Source organism: Cuculus canorus, chromosome 2, assembly GCF_017976375.1.
Source record: "Cuculus canorus isolate bCucCan1 chromosome 2, bCucCan1.pri, whole genome shotgun sequence".
NCBI classification, from domain to species: domain Eukaryota; kingdom Metazoa; phylum Chordata; class Aves; order Cuculiformes; family Cuculidae; genus Cuculus; species Cuculus canorus.
In genome coordinates this window covers 155,709,953-155,728,532 of record NC_071402.1, presented here as the reverse complement: position 1 = coordinate 155,728,532, position 18,580 = coordinate 155,709,953, and the positions used below count along the sequence as shown (strand labels likewise).

At 46.8% G+C, this 18,580-nt stretch overlaps 1 protein-coding gene across 5 annotated transcripts in view; it reads right to left on the bottom strand.

The window, feature by feature from the left end:
- Positions 1-18,580, bottom strand: part of LOC104056977 (mitogen-activated protein kinase kinase kinase 3) — a 91,566-nt gene continuing 72,986 nt past the window's right edge. For 3 of the 5 annotated variants that reach the window (XM_054059597.1, XM_054059596.1, XM_054059598.1), the window contains 9 exons: positions 17,751-17,824; positions 15,288-15,355; positions 13,286-13,378; positions 12,154-12,348; positions 11,135-11,283; positions 10,454-10,585; positions 6,872-7,001; positions 6,109-6,286; positions 2-4,705 (listed from right to left, as the gene is read on the bottom strand). In XM_054059597.1, the coding sequence (XP_053915572.1) occupies positions 4,477-4,705; positions 6,109-6,286; positions 6,872-7,001; positions 10,454-10,585; positions 11,135-11,283; positions 12,154-12,348; positions 13,286-13,378; positions 15,288-15,355; positions 17,751-17,824 (1,248 nt within the window). In that variant the 3' untranslated portion in view covers positions 2-4,476. Of the gene's footprint in view, positions 4,706-6,108; positions 6,287-6,871; positions 7,002-10,453; positions 10,586-11,134; positions 11,284-12,153; positions 12,349-13,285; positions 13,379-15,287; positions 15,356-17,750; positions 17,825-18,580 lie in introns of all 5 variants that reach the window. The other 2 variants (XM_054059601.1, XM_054059600.1) reach the window with 1 other exon arrangement.

The following is an 18,580-nucleotide window of genomic DNA, read 5'->3' as shown; positions in this document are numbered from 1 at the left end:
CAGTCCCTGACCCCGCTCGTGCCTGAGGCAGTCCCTCAGTCCCAGCCCCGCTCCTCCAGCCAACTCCTCCGAGGAAATAATATCATTTACCCCATGGGATGGACAGGGGAAGCCACCAGCATTGCTGCCGGCAAAATAAAACAAAAATTAAAGGGAAAAAAAAAAAACGCAAACCAAACAAAAAAATCAACTTTACATGGCATAATATTACATTCTCTTTTCCATTCTGTACATCCAAACACTGCAAGGGTTTTAAACATAAAAAGGCAAAGGCACCTGAGGAGCAATTCACACCCGCACACACACACACACGCACATACACACCTGCACACATGAGCCGCATCCATCCACGGGAAGGTTTGGGTGCTTTGCGGACCCTGGGAGCATTTTTGGGGCAGCCCATTTTGCTCTCAAGGCTTTGGAAAGGAGAACACCCACCACTGAAAGGCTGAGAACATCAAACCGAGCAGATTCAGTGAAAAAGGAGAAAACAGCTTAGAAATGGGAGGGCTTTTAGTTTTGGTGAAACTGTGCTTTGTTACCTTTTTTCTGACAAACGCTTTTTTCTTATATTTTTTTTCCATCCACACCATATTAGCATATTATGAAAGAAATCATTACTGAAAGAGTAGTGAAGCATTGGACCAGCCTGCCCAGGGAAGTGGTGAAGTCTCCATCCCTGGAGGGGTTCAGGAAGCATGCAGATGTGGCACCTGGGGACATGGTTTAGTAGGCACGGTGGTCTTGGGCTGACAGTTGGACTCAATGATCTTAGAGGTCTTTTCCAACCTTAATGATTCTATGATTCATATAACTAAGCAGACTGATAGATTTGGTCCTACTCATTCCCTCTGGAGGAGACGTGCCCATCACCCTGCGGTGACTGGCACAGCACCCAACTTCACCAGAGCCCACATGAGAAATAACTGGCCTCTGCAGCACTGAAGGTGAATTTACAGGGAATCTTTTTAGCTATTTCTTTAATTTGCCTAAACATTACCAGTATTTATTTTTTCTTAAACTGAAATAACTCTAATTTTTCTATCTTTTCTCAAAGCTGTGCACAAGGAAACACTCCCACTGCCACACCAGGTGTGCAAAGCCTTGATCTCTTCCAGGGAGAAGAATTCAAGGATGTGTGAAGTCTCACAAACAACCAACTTCTCAATTTCCTCTTCATTCCAAGCAACAGTTTTCATTTTCATTTAAGAACAATATTAAAATATACCCATGTGTGACGCACCAGGCTGAAGATGGCAACCTCCCTACAACTGCTAATTTAACCCATTGCTGAGGTGGGTGGAAAGAGCAAGGGCAGCAGGGAAGGGGGAGGTGGGATGGTGCAATTGATTTGTCCAGAATAACCAAGACCTGCTTAATTGATTAGCTTCCAGAGACTCTGTGCATGCTCCCAGCCTAGGTATCCCAGCAGGGTAGTGCTGGATCCCAAGTTTGTTTCAACTGGCCAGTGTATAGACCAGGCATGGCATCGGTTGATGGCTCAAAGCAGGTGAGCCCTCCTCGCCCAATGCCAAGATGGGCAGGAGAACATGTCATATCTGGACCTAACTCATGGAGTGCGTACTCAGCCCCATTACCTGCTTTTCTCCCTGACCTTGGTGACAGAGAGCTTAAAAATCCCCGTGAAAGCCTGCAACCTCGTATGCAGACACCCACCATCTTTTTGATCCTCTGGATGAAGAAACACGTGTTGCAACATGCACAGTCCCCAAGATGGTGACTAGCTCTCATTTTTCCCATTTCTCTTGTAACTATTTCTCTCTTTTTTTCCTTTCCTCTCTTCTCTCCTCTCTTTTCTCCTTTCCTCTCTTTTCACTTTGCAACACATCTGGCTGCAGCGGGCTGTAGCTGCTGGCTTTGTTGTGATTTCAGTTTTGACTCTGGCAGCATCAGGGTTCTCTCACCGTTTTTGAGGTTCGATTAAGCAGATCATTGCCGAGCGCCAGGCTGTTCCTAACTTCAGCTGCTGTGCTTTTTCTGTCGGTGCTCTGTTGTGAACAGGTTGTTTGACTGTTTGAACCCAGTGTTTTAAGGGTGTGCACCTTGTTTACTAAAAATATTGATTCCACCCTCCTCCAGAGTGATTTTGGATTGCTCTGGTGCCATGCCTAGATAAAGGGCTCAGTTTTTAAAGCGGGCTGTGAGATCTTCGAAATTGACATAGTCAGCAGGATGCTGGTGAGAAATGGTGAGGGGGACGGCGTAATTATTGGATTAGCCATTTCAGTAATTGTCTGAAAGGGGGGGGTTCGTCCTCCCACTTAGTATGGGTGTGCCCTGGCAGATGGTCACAGTGGCTGGGAAGTGCTGGACTGCTCTGCTTCCAAACTGTAGGTTTTAGGAGGGATAAGCAGTTTCTGGAACTGCAAAGGGAGTTTTGCCTGCCTGCTCAGAGCAGGTCGTGTCCCAGCAGTAAGCATGGCAGTCCAGACACTTATACTCAATCACTCCCCACTAGAAAATGTTTTGAAGGACTATAAAGCATGCACTGATCCTGCTGGATGCGGCTGGGAGAGAAACACTGGCAGTTACCCTTTGTGGTGGCAGAATGGATTAGGGCTCTTGCAAGGCAGAACCGGAGAAAGCCAGGCGAAGGGAAAGCATATGTTTGTGTGGTTCTAGCAGCCGGGCTCACGGCTACTCAAAAGGAATGGTGTGAAGAAGCACAAAGGGAGGACTTGATGAAAAGACAGGAAGATACACCAACTGCACCTCCGTCTCTGGCAAAAGCAGCAACTGACACTACAAACACTGACAATACGACATATCCAAATGCTAGCACAGTAAGGCAGATGCTAGAGTTAAAGCAGAATGTAGGAGAGAACAGACCAGCAACTTTTCAAGCCCCTGTAAATGCAGAAGAGGTGGAGGAGAGAAGAAAGGGGAGTGAGGAGGAGAAAGAAGAAGAGGCCCTCAAAGAATCAGAGCAACAAAGCAAAGTGTCAAGGAGAAAGCATTCCAATCTGAGGACATAGACAGCGTTCATTGTAAATGTCATCAGTACATGGAAGAAGATGATGAAGCTGAGCTCCAAATAAAAATTACAGCCAGAAAGGATACTGATCAAATAGCTAGATTGACAAAGCAGATTGACAAAGCAAGGGAATTGTTGAACTACAGATGCCATTGAGATTTTGGACAAAGGATGGGAAAAAAACAGGCTGTAGTTAGATGGAAGCATCAAGAGGCTCACTTTTTAAAGCGGGCCATGACAGCCCATTTTCTCCTACAACTTTAAATGTACTGTGGTAAAAAAAATCTGTTTCCAGCTGCCCTCGACCAACACAGCTCTGCTCTCCCGATCTGAGGCTTCATGGTCCACATCTGGTTACCATGGAGGTGACATCCCCCTTCCCTGCATGCAGAGTTGGTCCCACAAGGCATGGAGGAGACGGCACCCAGCCCTCAGCAGCCCACATCCACAGGCGCCAGTCCTCTCTGCCTAATTTTAGGTACCTGCTTGGGTTTTATGGAGACCCACTGGGCTCCTCCTGCAGCTCCACTTCTGAAAGGCGTTGGCATCCCTCCAGCCCCAGCATAGCAGCATGGGCACAGGTTAGCCGGGCTACAGGGATGTGCATAGAGCTGCCCTCTCCAAGATCCCCCCCAGCTCCCACTTGAACCCTGATGGTTCCCAGAACAGGCATTGACAGCATCTAAACATCCCTCTACAGACCCCGTGGCAGAGGTCCCAGGCATCCGTCCATGGGTGTACCCCACAGAGACCTCCTGCGCCTGAGAAGACCCCTTCTTCCAAGATTCGCACACACACGCACACACATGCACACAAAATCAACACAGCCGCTGCATTATTGAGCCCGACTCCATGATTTGTGCCGAGTCAAGCATCACTCCTTGATTGTAACCGCTTAAGGCACAGAACAGTATTAAACGCCGCCTCACTGGAGATGCTGTCTGGTCCCGCGACCTCCAGGACGGTTTGGTCCCCTTGTGAACAGGGACATCTGGGTCCCCCCAACACTGCGGTCTGAGGATCATCTCCTCCGGCTTGGCTGAAGCCCATGTCTGTTCCCCTGCGAAAGGTGGTGATCGCCACTCGCCACTAAGCATCTACTCCTCTGCCAGTCCTGGGGATGCTGTCAGCATTGCTGTTATGCTGCGGGAGGACAGATCCCACTTGCCGCACCTTCCCCTAGAGATAAGTAACATGGCATAAGGGGACAACCACGACATTGCTGGCGGCAAGATGGTTACTTGGTACAAGGCCAGCACTCGCACAGTCCAGGAAATCCCTTGCTCCGAATTCCTGTCACTGACGGTCCTGAGCGCAGCTTGGAAATCCAACAACGCAGCAGATGCTGAGCAAGAAGGGACCTGCGGGAGCCCCCACCAGCAGAGCCCAGGGTGGAGGTCTGAACCGCAGAGCACAAAAGGCCGCAGGTCTGGCGGCTGCCCCCCTCCCGCCAGTGTTGCCCCATCCCCGCTGCTAGGGACTCAGAGCCCGCAGTTGACGAAGGGGTGTCTCAGCAGGTCCTCGGCCGTTGGCCTCCGCTTCTCCTCCACGAAGATCTGCTTGAGGAAGTTGCGGCAGTAGTTCGAGACGCCGTCAGGGAGCTGGGGGTTAGTCGGCTGGGTGGCAATTTTAAAAATAGCTGCCATGGCTTCGAACTCTGCCCACGGCGGCTTCTCCGTTAACATCTCCACCACGGTGCAGGCCACGCTCCTGCAACAATGCCAAGCATGCAGGGGTGAGACAGTGGGCAAGGGATTAGGGTGGCTGTGCAACTGGAGTCCAGTTGGCTCTAGGATTGCACTCCAGAAACAAGATACCTGGGGAAGTGGTGGAGTCTCCTTCCCTGGTGGTGTTCAAGAAATATGTAGGCATGGCACTTCAGGACATGGTTTAGTGGGCACGGTGGTGTTGGGCTGATAGTTAGACTGGATGATCTTAGAGATCTTTTCCAATCTTAGTGATTCTATGATTCTACACTATGATTCTGCCTGGAATGGACTGTGCAGGGAGCAAAACCCTATGAGAGACGGGCACATGTCTCCTGTACACATGGCTCCCTGAAGCCCACTGTTCACACAGATACGCTCCCACTGGTAAGAGGGAGCTTGCAAGCCCTGCCCTAAAGCTGGTGGCTTTTCTGCCTATGTTAACCGGCAGATATTTAAGTTTCATAAAAGCACATGGAAGACCTTATTGGAGCATGGCCTGAAGGGAAACCCACGCACAAATATACACACCACGGTTTCAGCAATAGCATGTAGTTCCCCAGGAAGCCAAGTCAGAATGAAACATGTTGACCTACATCCAGCTTCATCTCCGCCATGCACCCAAGAAGGAGTACGTCAGATAAGCAGCAAATAGTCTGAGAGTTTTCCCTGTGCTTGCTGAGGAGTCCTTGTCTCAGCAGGGACCCTGTCTGTCACCTCTATTTGCAGCTGCTCCTAAAAAATTGAACCCTTCCATCAGCTGGAGCAGATGGTGTGACAGACTCCAGGCCTCTGGTGGAAGAACTAGTTATTGTTGACATTATGTTGCTTGGGTACCCAACTGCAAAACCAGTGCTTCCTCCTCATATATTGGGAGGATTAGTAGCATTATCCCAACTCCTTTAGGCTCCAGCTAACATCTGTGGATCTCCACAGATCAAAACATTCACAAGCAGCCAGTGATTTTGGTTGCCTTCATGCCTGAGCAACATACAAACACCCAGCAGCAGTTTTTGAGAGGCCACATAAGATCTCCTGAGCCTCCAAGCTGCGTTTAGCTGACCTAAAATCAGGGCCACCAAAACTCAACAGCTCTTTTAGCAAACTTTGTTATAAACCCACTTTCTAAAATTAAAGAGCATCTACGGGGTCAAACTGTGCATGGCCCTCACACATGATCAGGCCTTCCAAAAGCAAGCTGTGATTTCGAGTACTCCTGGTTTGGGACTTTCAGCTACAAATGTTCCCTCTGGGTATCTGCATAGCTGATCCTAACATCTAGCTCATTTCCATCCTTTGCACTGCTCTCCCTTCCAACTACTAACTATATCTGTTGCTCCTATTCCAACTTTCCAAAGGAATCATTTATTTAAGAGACAGCGATCAGGTTTCTACTGTATTCCTTACCACACATCTGCTTTCCTTCCATAGCCTTCTCCACTGATAACCTCTGGGCTCATCCAGTATGGTGTTCCCGTGACTGATTTAATTCCTGTCCCAGACATGCAGATGGTCTGGATGCGTTTGCTGGCTCCAAAATCTCCAAGTTTCACATTTCCAGCAGAATCTCTCAAAATATTGGCACCTAGGAGTGAAAAGCAAACCAAAAACCCCAAGATATGAAGCAGTAACCTGAGCTGAAGTGGCTACAGAGAAGAGAGCCAGAAGGCCAAAGGTAAAGAGCTGGACATGAGGGAGCCTTCTTGGGGTTGGACTCAGCATTATGCAAGCCCTTTCTCTCATAAGGCAGCTGCTCTCCAAGAGGGTTGACTCCCATCAGTTCTCAGGATAGTCTCACTCAGCAGGTTTCCCAAAAGTGAGTAGTGACTGGGAGACAACAGATCATCCTCCTCATGTGTAGAACACAGCAAAGCAGAGCCTCAGATCCTTCTGAATGCCAGAGCCTCTCAGGTCTTGGGTACATCACAACAGGTTTTTAGATCACTCCTCTAAAGAATACTTAATCTGGGCTTCCCAAGCAGGAAGAAACATGAGATACTGGTTTCAGCTGCTTGTTTGAGATTCTCATGGTTCATGTCAGTGAAGGCCCGGGACAAAAATGCTTTTAATACCAGCACTATGTTTTGCACAGCAATTTCTATTGGTGTGGGAGGATGTTGGGTTAAATAAATCCAAGCAAGCAAGAAGCCTCTCTGTATTATCTACTCACCTTTAATGTCCCTGTGGACAATCATATTGCTGTGTAAGTAGAAGACTCCTTGCAGTATCTGCCTGGTGTACTTCCGTGTGACGTTCTCAGTCAGAGCACCGTAAGCTTTTAGCTGGTCCTTTATTGAGCCCTGTTGCAAAGAAACAACACACACCAGGCATAAGGACCAGCAGAACCAGGTGCATCACGTCACAGTGACTTTTTAAACTTTCCTGACCACTCTGTCTCTCAGCTTAAAAAAGCCACTCTGCTGTAGAAACAGCAAGATAACAATCCACTAAGTGCTGAATGGAGGAAGGACTTGTTCCTATTGTCCCAGACCCCAGTGAAGAAAGAGTCACAGTCTCTGATGGACAACAGCGATACTTTCCGCTGTCATTACAGATCTTTTTCCCCCTCTAGTGGATGGACATTACCAGTAGCTCATGGAGAAGGACTAAACCAATGAGGACTTTAAGTCAAATGAGTGGATCAAGTTGATGAACTCTTCAGAGCAAAGCTGATGAGTCAGCCTTCCATGAAGCCTCCCCTCCCCAGCTTCTCATGGCCAGCACTACCCGCTGCCACGAGAACAGGCTCATGAAGGACATGATCAGCCTCATGTGGGACTACTTCAACAAGATACAGTGTAGACAATTTGCAAGTACCCAGCCTTGAATTTCTGACCCAGGCATGCAGGCTCCTATTGGTTTGACTTTATTGATGAAAGAGTGAGGGAAACAGGGGTGCAGACACCTATCATCTGCATGAAGTTGATCCCCTTGGTTTTAGCTGTATTTTCTGTCCACTTGGAAATGGATGTTCCTCACGTTGTCAGAGTTGGGTTTTAGCAGGGATGAAGCAGAGGCAGATTTGGAGTTCAACCAGAGAGGTCACACCTAGATCTACCTCCAGCATTAAGGTTGACTGAAGAGCATGAGGGGAAACTCCTGTTTCTGCCTGTCCTTCAGCTCTGGGGTAGATCTAAGATTGCCACAGTCCTTCTTTTCTGGGAACAGTTGTATGCTGTGCTCCAAGTCACTTACTCAAACTGTATCAGCTTTTCCACATCCACCCACTTCTGCTGTTCATCTGCCCAGCTACTGTTTTGGCCTCCTCTTGAGACTGGTGGTGATCCGGTCGATGAGTCTCTCCTTTCCTTTTCCCAGTGTTGCTGAATTAACCTGAGATGCTCGGAAATCTCCCCCTTATACAACTTGTAGGCAGGGTATATTCCCTCACTCACAACTTTAACAAGCTTTCTTATCCTGGCCTCACTTTGTATCAAACATGATACAGAAGAAGGGAAACAGGGTCTTGAAGGCCTTTGGTCAGATAAACCATTCTATTTTCCAAACATAAATTAAAAAAAAAAAAAAAGTTGAATGGACAGGGCAGAACAAAAATACACAGACAGTTATTTCTAGAAGCATTGAATTATAGAACCATTTTGGTTGGAAAAGCCCTTTAAGATCATTGAGTCCAACTGTTAACCTCACACTGCCAACCACTACTAAACCATGTTCCTAAGCACCACATCTCCACATCTTTTAAATACCTCCAGGGATGGTGACTCAAACACCTCTACGGACAGCCAGTTCCAATGCTTGACAACAATTTTTCCTAATATCCAGTCTAAACCTCCCCTGGCTGTTCCTCTCATCCTGTCACTTGTTACTTGCAAGAAGAGACCAACAACCACCTTGTTACAACCTCCTTTTAGGTAGTCGTAGACAGTGATAAGGTCTCCCCTCAGCCTCCTCTTCTCCAGGCTAAACAATCCCAGTTCCCTCAGCCACTCCTCCTAACACTTGTGCTCCAGACCCTTCCTCAGCTCTGTTGTCCCTCTCTGGACACGCTCCAGCAACTCAATGTGTTTCTTGTAGTGAGGCTCAAAACTGAACATAGGATTCAAGGTGTGGCCTCACCAGTGCTGAGAACTGGGAGAAATTCCCTTCCCTATTCCTGCTGGCCACACCATTTCTGATAGAAGCCAGGAGGCTGTTGGCCACCCTGACCACCTGGGCATACTGTTGGCTCATGTTCAGCCAGCTGTCAACCAGCACTTTCAGGTCCCTTTCCCCTGGGCAGATTTCCAGCCACTCTTCTCCAAGCCTGTAGCACTGCATGGCATTGTTGTGGCCCAAGTGCAGGACCCAACACTTAATGGAGGACTCTCATTTTAATGAAGGCAGTCATAAGACTACCAGACTAATGATGCACCCAAGTCTGACCCTGTGAAGATTTTGCCAAGCTGGCTGTATTAAATTAAAAGCTTGGCCAGATCCAGCATTGTGGAGCTGCTGTCCTGCAAGGTTTGGGAACTTGTTCCCTTCACTGGCCTTGGAAACCAAAGCTCTGAGCTCCTTTTGTGAAAAGAGACATCATTGCAGCAGGAAAGTTAATCTGTATTTGGTCAGAGCTCTGGTTTATCATTAAAAAAACAAACATTCAACTTCCAGCCCTGCTGGACACTGCCCCAGCATCAAACGTTGGTTTCCTGGCTGCTAACAAACATCAGCGTGCAGCAGAATAAGTGGCAAGAGGACTGCCGAAAGTCCTGGGGTTTATTCCTCTGAGTCCATGCCTCATGGTAAGCCCTGAAAGTGAGATGCCTGCCCACAAGGAGAGAGCGAGGGCAGGGCTTTGAAAGGACTTAAACTTGTGGAAGTCCACCTGATTACTCACGTGCAAGATGTGCTAGGAAACCTTCTAGCATGTTTACTAATGAACAAAATTATTTGCAGCCAGATGACTTAATAGTTCCTTCTGACCTTACAAATCTCTGTATAAACAAAGGTTTATTCTCCCACACTCTAGGGAATGAATTCAGCTGGACAGGCAGGACTTAGAAGAACAGATCCTCTGGCAATGTAAATAGAGTTGCGCTGGTTTATACCAACTGATGACTTTACAACGCTGATGCAACTCACATGCTCACAAACAGAGAAAGATGTTCAACTAATCTGCATACATTCTCCAACCCTTGCTTAGATTCCCTCAAAGCTTCCTGATCCTCTTTTTCCCTAGGGTTATTTTATCCTGTACCAGCAAAGTCACAAATTGAAGCCACTCCTGCATGAGAGGACAAAGCTACCAACAAGAAATTCTGTCCTGAAGAGAAGACTTACAAATGAGTAACTCTGTTTTTGATACACACGTGCTGAAAGCCATAAGTAATCGGTGACAGCTGTGGGTGGACAGTTATACTACTAGCTTTTCCTGCAGGGATTTGCAGTAAATACTTAAGGATGGGCTCAGGCCAAAGTGTTCAGAGCCAGATCTGGATCATGTACCATATTCACCAAGTTCAGATTCCAGACTGTGAACACACCCTGCTCCAGGATTCAAACCTAAAACCTGCCTTGATGGCTCTCAATTTCACCCACTGCACATTGAGGAGCTTCACCACGACATCTGACTCACAACCTAAGCTTTCCCAAGCTATATGGATGCTGGGATACCCCATTTCGGTTTGGCTCATCAGCTATAGAGCAGCTCAGCTGTAGAGTTTAACTGGAGATCTAAATTTTACCAAACTCCAGGGCAGTCTAAATCTGTTCTCTGTCTTTCAGGACAATCTTCAGCAGGAACCACACTTACCCCTGGCATGTATTCAACAAAGATAGACAGTTTCCTCTCCTCAGGATCCCGCAAGCACCCATAGTACTGCACTATCCTGTCGTGACGGAGGGTCTTCAACAGCTGAATCTCACATTCTAAGGCATTCACCTCCTGCAACAAAACAGACATGATGAAAGGCAATGGTTACTTCGGAAATATTATCCAAATATTGCTCAATGCTAAGCAGTCTTTTCATGGCACTTGCCCTAAGAAAAAGGTAAGGAGAAAGACAGATGGGTTACACAGGACTTGGCTTTGAAACCAGTTTACTTATTATTACTACTTGTGCTCAAGGAGTTTTTCTGGAAAGGTGTCAATGAAGACACTAGCAAAACTAATGCAGCACCCCGAGTGGGAAGAAGAGGAGGAGAGCAAGAAAGCTGAAACTAAGGAAGAGCAGACAGACCTGCAAGAGATGACACCAATACCTCAATCAGAGCAGGCCAACATGACCAAGGAACTAGGAGGTAGAGGAGTCACCAGAGCATGCTAACTGGTGCTACAAGCCATCCAGGACGACTCCAAAGACTGAAAACAACATATACTGTCTCCACACACTGCCTTCCACCAGGGACACGGACCCCGCTGCCACCTCACCCCCAGCCTCCAGCCCACAATTCCCCAACATGCTGCAGAACACAGTGCTGCCGTCATACTCACTTTACTTGTCTCTTGACTGTCAGGGTCAAAGGGCACCTGCTTCACTGACAGCTCCCGACCGGTGTCAGCATCATAGCAGAGATAAACTTCACCAAAAGCTCCTCTTCCAAGCAGCTTCCCCAGCCTCCAGTTCACAGGTGCCTGTAGGGCTACAGAAGAGAGAAGAGGGTTGAAAGAAGAACACGACAAGGAGGCTTGAGCATCAGGGTCTATCTGACCCTACAAGATGCAAAACAGGCTCACACTGATCTCACCAGGGCAGGCAGTGAGCCACCCTTTCCCAGGAGCTCTAGGACAAACCAGTTTTAACTGCATTAGCGCTACTAGAGTGGGGATGCCTCCCAGTCTGCATTAGTATAAAGCAGAAATGAGTCCCAGGGAAATCACATTTCTTTAAGAGTCCTTCCTCAAAAACCTGATTTCCTAGCCAACGTAGGAGTTTCTCTCCTCTGCTATAGAAGATAGCAGGATACAGCACGGCTGAGCAGCAGCCCAGGGAGGAACCAGCAAAGAGTTTTATCTTGCTGGCCGTTCCTAGGTTGTTATCCATCACTGAATAGGCCATGAATGCACAAGTTTCTATACCATGGGCATTCTTGCAATACCAGTTCAGTCTGCAACACCATCTTTTGCTGCTGCGGTGATAGCAATGTAAGCCAAGGAATGGAGTCTCTGGACATGTTTGTTCCAACATTACAAGTCTCCTGGAAGTTTCTGCTATGTGAGCACATTATCAGTCAAACACATAAGCAGTTTTCTGCCACTCAACAAGTGATAACACCAGCTGACTCCATATGTGCTCTCAAATCAAGGCCAGGGAAAGACAGTGTTGTATTAAATCTTCCTCACTGAGACGTCAGTTGGCACTGTGTGCCTCATGTTGGGGGCAGACTCAGGGTACATTCACACATGGTTAGCTTAGCTGATGTTCATTAACTCAGCAGCTGACAGGAACTCAATTTTGTGTTGAGACTCAGGTGTACTGAGACCTCAGACAGTAGCGGCTTTGATTCACTCACAGTTCCTGGCTTTCGTAGGGGAGGTGCTGAAGACCTGCAGACCTTTTTCACAATTGTTCCACCATTTGGGCCTGTACTCGTCGTACTGCAAGGTGCTGAGTTTGCTGTCCCCATTAAAGCTCTTGGTTCGGCTAGAAGGGACAAGCTGGAACAGGTTCTCCTGTGGGAAGTAGCTCCTGGGGAAAGTCCTCCGTCCTGAAGGAGAAAAGAGGAAGGGTTAACAGTAAGAATGCACATACCTGCTTGGATCTACATATCACCATCTTCTCAAGTCACTGCCCACATCCAGTGGGCAAATTAAACAAAATAAATTGAAGGAATTAAAATTAAACAAAATAAATTTAAGGAAACTGAAGCAAAGCCCTGTGAACAATTTTAATTCAATTTAAGAGTTGTTAACAGCAGGCATTACACCTTATGCAGATGATTCCAGAAGTGTTTGCAACAGCTTAATAACATAAGGGGGTTTGTTGGTTGTTAAACACAATTAAACTCTGAACAGGAAGGGATTTACACTGCAAATTATTCCTGCCATCCCCTACAACCACAATACAAATGACCACACAAGCAATGCCAGATCTCATGATCACTGCTTGCACAAGGGTGGTGTCAGTTTTACCTCCCATCACGTGCAGTATCACACAGCAAAAGAAAGAGGCGATAGTGTGGTCCCCAAAGCTGAGAGTTCACCAGCTTAGAACAGAGATGTGAACATACTCCTACACTGAAATTATTAGGGGTTTTGTACAGCTCTGTGAGAAACCTGCTGTAAAGGGTCACAAAGCAGTATCCTCAAAAGCAAGCGAGTTAGGGGAACAGAAAGTTGATATTCCCAGGGATGAGAAATGCTGCCCATCCACATAGCTAAGTTAAACACTAGACATAAGCAGAGGAGGAGCTGAGCACTGACTCTCTATGACATGCTGTAGATGCTCAGCGCTTCCCAAGATCAGGCCTCCAAGGACTCACAGAGGGAGTTCTTCAGAATATGCAAGTGAATCCCAAATTACCTGGTTCTTCTCTCTTTATTAGAAAATTCTCCTTCTCAAGTCTCTCCAGTCCTAGGCACTGTCACAAGCCACCAAAATCCTAGATTAACCGACCCCTCCCCAACTCTCTATCATTTTCTTACCATCACTGTAGTCCTTGCGACTCTGGGAGAGGTGGTACTGCCTCGGGAAGGTCCCACCTTTCCCAAACCTCTCACAGAACGGGATGTCGAAATCTGGCATGAGGGAGGAAGAGAGGGTTTTTTGAGATCAGCTTAGTAACAAATGCCCAGAGTGTTTCTTATGGGAAAGTGTTCTGGTCTTCATGTTGAATTACAGGCAAGAACAAGGTAACAAGCTGTTCATTTACACAACCAAACATTCCCCAAGGCTCACCCTGAAATCTGTCCGTAGTCACACACTCCTTAGTGGAAAATAAGGGTTATACACACTCGTCTTGGTTCCCGCGTAAAGCGAACAGAGGTTTAACCACTGACTTCATGGACCCCGACCCATACAATTCAAATATAAGGCAGGGGATTAACCTCAACTATGCCTGGTTTCCAAAGCAGAACATTAAACATCTTATTTGCACATGGAAAATGCAAAAATTAGTGTGGAAACAGAGCTGCCGGGCAGGGTTATGCTCAGATCCATCCACTCCAAAACCTGTCCTCTGATGGCAGCTATTTCCAGGGAAAGGCAAAAATCCAGCACTTGGCCGACACCGGACAATCCCTCCCCTCTCTCTGCTCAGATGTGACTCCTGACCTCTGAAAGCCCGAGACCAATTTATAGCCCCAGAGCTCCACATTTTCCTATTTACTTTGATTAAATGCTAGAAAGATAGATTTAGAATATACAGAAGGGATTAAAGACCATCAGAGGTTAGATTAGACATAAGATTATGAGAGAGACGGATGGACATGCAAGATAAGGACATATATTTTAATTAAAAAAACACAGCACAGGAAGCCATTGCTGGTAGCACTAAATAATTTGAGATTAAAATATCTGTCATTTCCCCCCCCATCTTTCACCTCCTGTTTTTCCTCCATCCAACTCTAATGACATGGTCCGTTCTGATTGTTTGTTTGTCTTAGCCTGGGGCCAGCAGCCACTCCTTGGAGACCATTCCTGGCCTCGGCTGCGCCTGAGCATGATTTCCCCATTACAGCACCGCGCAAGAGGAGTACATAATGGCTGAAATATGGTTAGCAAGAAAAGCAAGAAGGGCAGGTCAAGAGGTTCTCGGCGAGCCACATGTGAGCGACGATGCTGAGTGGTGTGTCAAAGCAAAATGCCTTCCCTACCGCTAGGGATGTATTAAAACCTTCAGTGATATGGACTGACTGCAGCTTCATCTCTGCAGTTCAATCTAGAACTCCTGCCTCGGGCCAGAAACGAGTCAACATGCCACAGGCTGGCTGCTATTTGTTCATTTTTAAAAGTGGAAGTCATTACAATATTACAGAGTTTCCATGACTTAACCAGCTGCATGTTTATAAGTGATTAAGCAGTAACCTATGATCCTTGCAAGTTACCAATATACTTTCACTAACAGCATTTGCAGCATTACAGGTTATTATTAATACAAGTGGAAAAGGTATAACTCCTGAGAGAGTACAGGACTTTGCTACGTGCAAACTCAGGTTCCTGAAAGTGCAAAACAAAATGCCTCTCAGCACCTCACAGTTGTCTCCAAATATAATAGCAACACCCCCCTCAGCACCTTCTTCCAACAAAGAGCTCGTATCTGATCTTTCAACAGCTTTATTGGCTTTCATCCCTTTACTTCAGGGTCCTTGCTACCCAGCTTGGACTGTTGTTGTTGTAAACTGATTTGCAAACCTGGCCCAAAGGTTCTTCAGTGCTACCACTGTTGCTGCAGAGTCAAGAAGGGTTAATGATGACAAGAGCAGCCCTGCCCGTGTTTGATGTTCTGGGTCTTTTGATTTTAGACAACATTCACATTTGATCATCACAGGGTCATTTTTTAAGTGTAACCTTAGCAATGGAGCTCGTTTGCTTGATTGGTTTTAATTGCTTTTCATGCAGTGCCATCTCTCTAATGGCCTTTATCCACTCTCTTTACTACATGCTTTTTGTAATTTTAAGCAAATACAAGTCTCCAAGAGTGCTTACCCATGCAATCAAGACTGTCTTTGGGATGACCCTTCCTTCCAGGAACAGGGGTTTGAGTAAAGGGAGGGCTGCAAAAGGATGGGAAAAAAAAAAAAAAAAAAAGGATACACATTACTATATTAGAAAGGCTATGGAATTAATTAGGAAGTGATTACACGCAGAAAGGACAGGCTATACCATAAGACGCACTGATAAGCACAGTCTACCCAACCAAGCTCCTATCCTCAGCCTGTACAAGAACGAAGATACTCTTTTGCTGGATTGCAGCTTGCTCCTGTGGCAAACAACAGGGATGCTGCAGAAAGCACAATCACCAGGCTGAAACGAAGCATCCAAAGATCATAACACCTATGCACAAGACAGCACAGAAGGAATGCAGATTTCTCTTCTCTCAGCATCAAGTGTTCAACCACACAACTCTGCTTTCTGTGAACATTGCTTAGTTGCTGCAGAAGTATGCACTGAAGTCCTTCAGTCACAGTTGATTTATGCAGGCGTCCCCTTCTCTGCAATATCATCCCTCTCCTCCCCCACAGAGGAGGCTCTGCACCACCACTGGGTGCACACATTCTCCCAGAAGAGCAGGAGGGAAAGCATGGGCTTGCTGCTTCAGTGCTCAAGGTCTTTAAACTACGTTGAGAGGATGATCAAGCACTGCAAGAGGATCTCAGAAATCCTAATGACATCCCTGCCTCTGTAAGGGCCATGAGGGTGATCTGGACAGGTTGATTTTCCACTCTCTCTCTCAATGAAAAAGGGACAGTAGCAGAAATCTGCTTTGTAAAGTGCTCTGAAAACTACTCACAGCAAAGCTCATCATGACAGGCTTGCTAGGGTGAAGAGGATTTTGCCGTGCATCACAGCATCAAACTGGTCACCATGCCTGGTGATTAGCTCTGCCCTCTTGAGGCTAATGCCATCTCAAGCAATTGAATCATTGAATGACTAAGGATGGAAAAGTCCTTGAAGATCATCATGTTTAACCACCAGCCCAACTCCACCTTGACAACTAAACCAAGTCACAAGCGTCACATCTACACATTTTTTTAACATCTCCAGGGATGGAGAATCCACCACTTCTCTGGGCAGCGTGTTCCAATGCTTCGCCACTCTTTTAGCAAAGAAATTTTTCCTAATATCCAACCTAAACCTCCGCTGGTGCAACTTGAGGCCATTCCCTCTCGTCCTATCATTTATTACTTGGGAGAAGTGACCAACACCCACCTTACTACAACTTTCTTTCAGGCAGGTTTGGTAGCAAGGGTTCAGTTATGTCTTTGCAGGAATACTCATGCTTACTCCTCTTTCTGCCTTTGAAGAATATAGCCCTCCCTGTGCTGCTTGCAGCTCCTAAACCCCATGACTGAACACAGCTGCCTACTTCTTTGTATGTGAAATCAAGCCACGTTACCCTTGTACAAACATACCTAACACTCTTCTCTTGGTTCACAATAAAGCGTATTAACCAGGCCACTCATTCTGTTATTCTTCCCAGCAAAGTCTATGCAAAAGCAAAGCTGGTGCACAGAGGCTGGGAGCACAAGGAATCCAGCTTTGATACAGCTGTAACAATGAGCAAATACATCACAGGAAACTATTAAAAGCCACAAAAAGGAAATGGACCTTGATGCTGAGACAGATCCAAAAGCACACAGAGCTGCACACCAGAAGCACGCTCCACAATCAAACCAACACAACGCAGACCTGCTGGGGCACAGCCTTGATGATCTTAGAGGCCTTTTCCAACCTTAACGATTGTATGATTCTATGAAAAGCAATGGAGGAAAAAAAGAAAATCTTTGATGCAGATGGAAAAATACATATACATATACACTGCTTCCCCAAAGGACAGTGTGTGTTATCCACAGCCTACGGTACACAGCAGCAAGCACACAGTTGCTGTGCACGTGTGATCTTGGACCTACCAGCCCCATCAACTATTGAACTGCAGCCTGTGTTAGTACAACGTGTCCTAGTTGCTTCCTGCGGAGAAGCTAAACTTAGTTGTTGCTCGTCTGGTGTCCTCAGCACCTTGACTGACACGTCTGTGGCTGCTGGCAGCACACAGGGGCTGCCGAATTTACAAGCAGTCAATGGAAAGCAGACAGCATGCCTGGGGAGGAGGAGGCATGGAGAGGGGAATGGAGTATTGACCTAGTGACTGGAGAAAGCCAGAGGGTAGGAGAACGACCTGCCTGAAGCAGAAAACCTGGGCACACACAGCCAGGCTGTCTGCAGATCTCCAGCTACTTTGTCCAGCTCAGATTACTGCAATTCAAATCACACCATCACACAGATGCCTTTGCTACGATCTGGGTTTTAGCATTCAGGATAAATCTGTTTTTCTCAGGTGCATCCTCATCACAACAGGAACCTCAGGGGATGCCACTGATCGCACTGCTGTCCCGCTATGGAGCAGAGGTTATGTTTCAGCTTGTGAACAGAGTGACACACATGACTCACCTGTCCACGGATCTATCCAGTGACTGGCAGCTCCCAGACAGCGACTCATCAGGGCTGATGAAAGCTTCAAGCATCTGATGATGAAAAAAAAGGGAAAACAATAAAACCACATACTGTAACTCTTCAAGCTCCAGTAATGGCAGACCTCAGCAGGGTCAACAAGGCTCCACTGAAGCTGGCTGATTTCCACCTGCTGATGCCAGCCCCAGTACATGAGATCCAACCTAACAGAAGTTTTCTTCCCAGTGGAAATCCATTTATGATGACCTCTCTGGATTATTGTTCTTTCCAACTACTATTTGCTAGCAGGGAAACCAAGGCAAAAATAATTAGCACCCTGATGTTCAAACCATGCTGAGAAGTCAATGAGTTTCAAAGTGCTCAAAGGATTTGTGAAAAAAAGTTAATAATAATAAAAAAAAGTATCAGGACACAAATGATGTGCCCAAAGCCAAGTGGATATTGTGCACCACAGCCAGGATTTTAGCCTTGGACTCCTGACTTCCCCAAGCTGCCCTGGCACACAACACCAGCCTTCCTCTCGGGTGATAAGCAAAGCATCATCAGGGCTTTTGGCTGGAGGAACTGGCTTGGCTTTCACTGGCTCAGTGAGTCAAAAGCTGCATTTGTGTTGCTTCCTGGATGAGACATTGTACTGGATGGGGTTATTTATAGCTGGTTAGTAACAATAGAGGTTTTGTATTGAGTGGCAAACCCAGGGGCTATGTGCACTTCTATGTGGAGCAGAGCATGCTCAGGGCCACGCTGTTCTGCAGTCGCTATGATGCTTCCTTCTGGCTGCAGACCCATTGTGGACACTCGCTAACCCC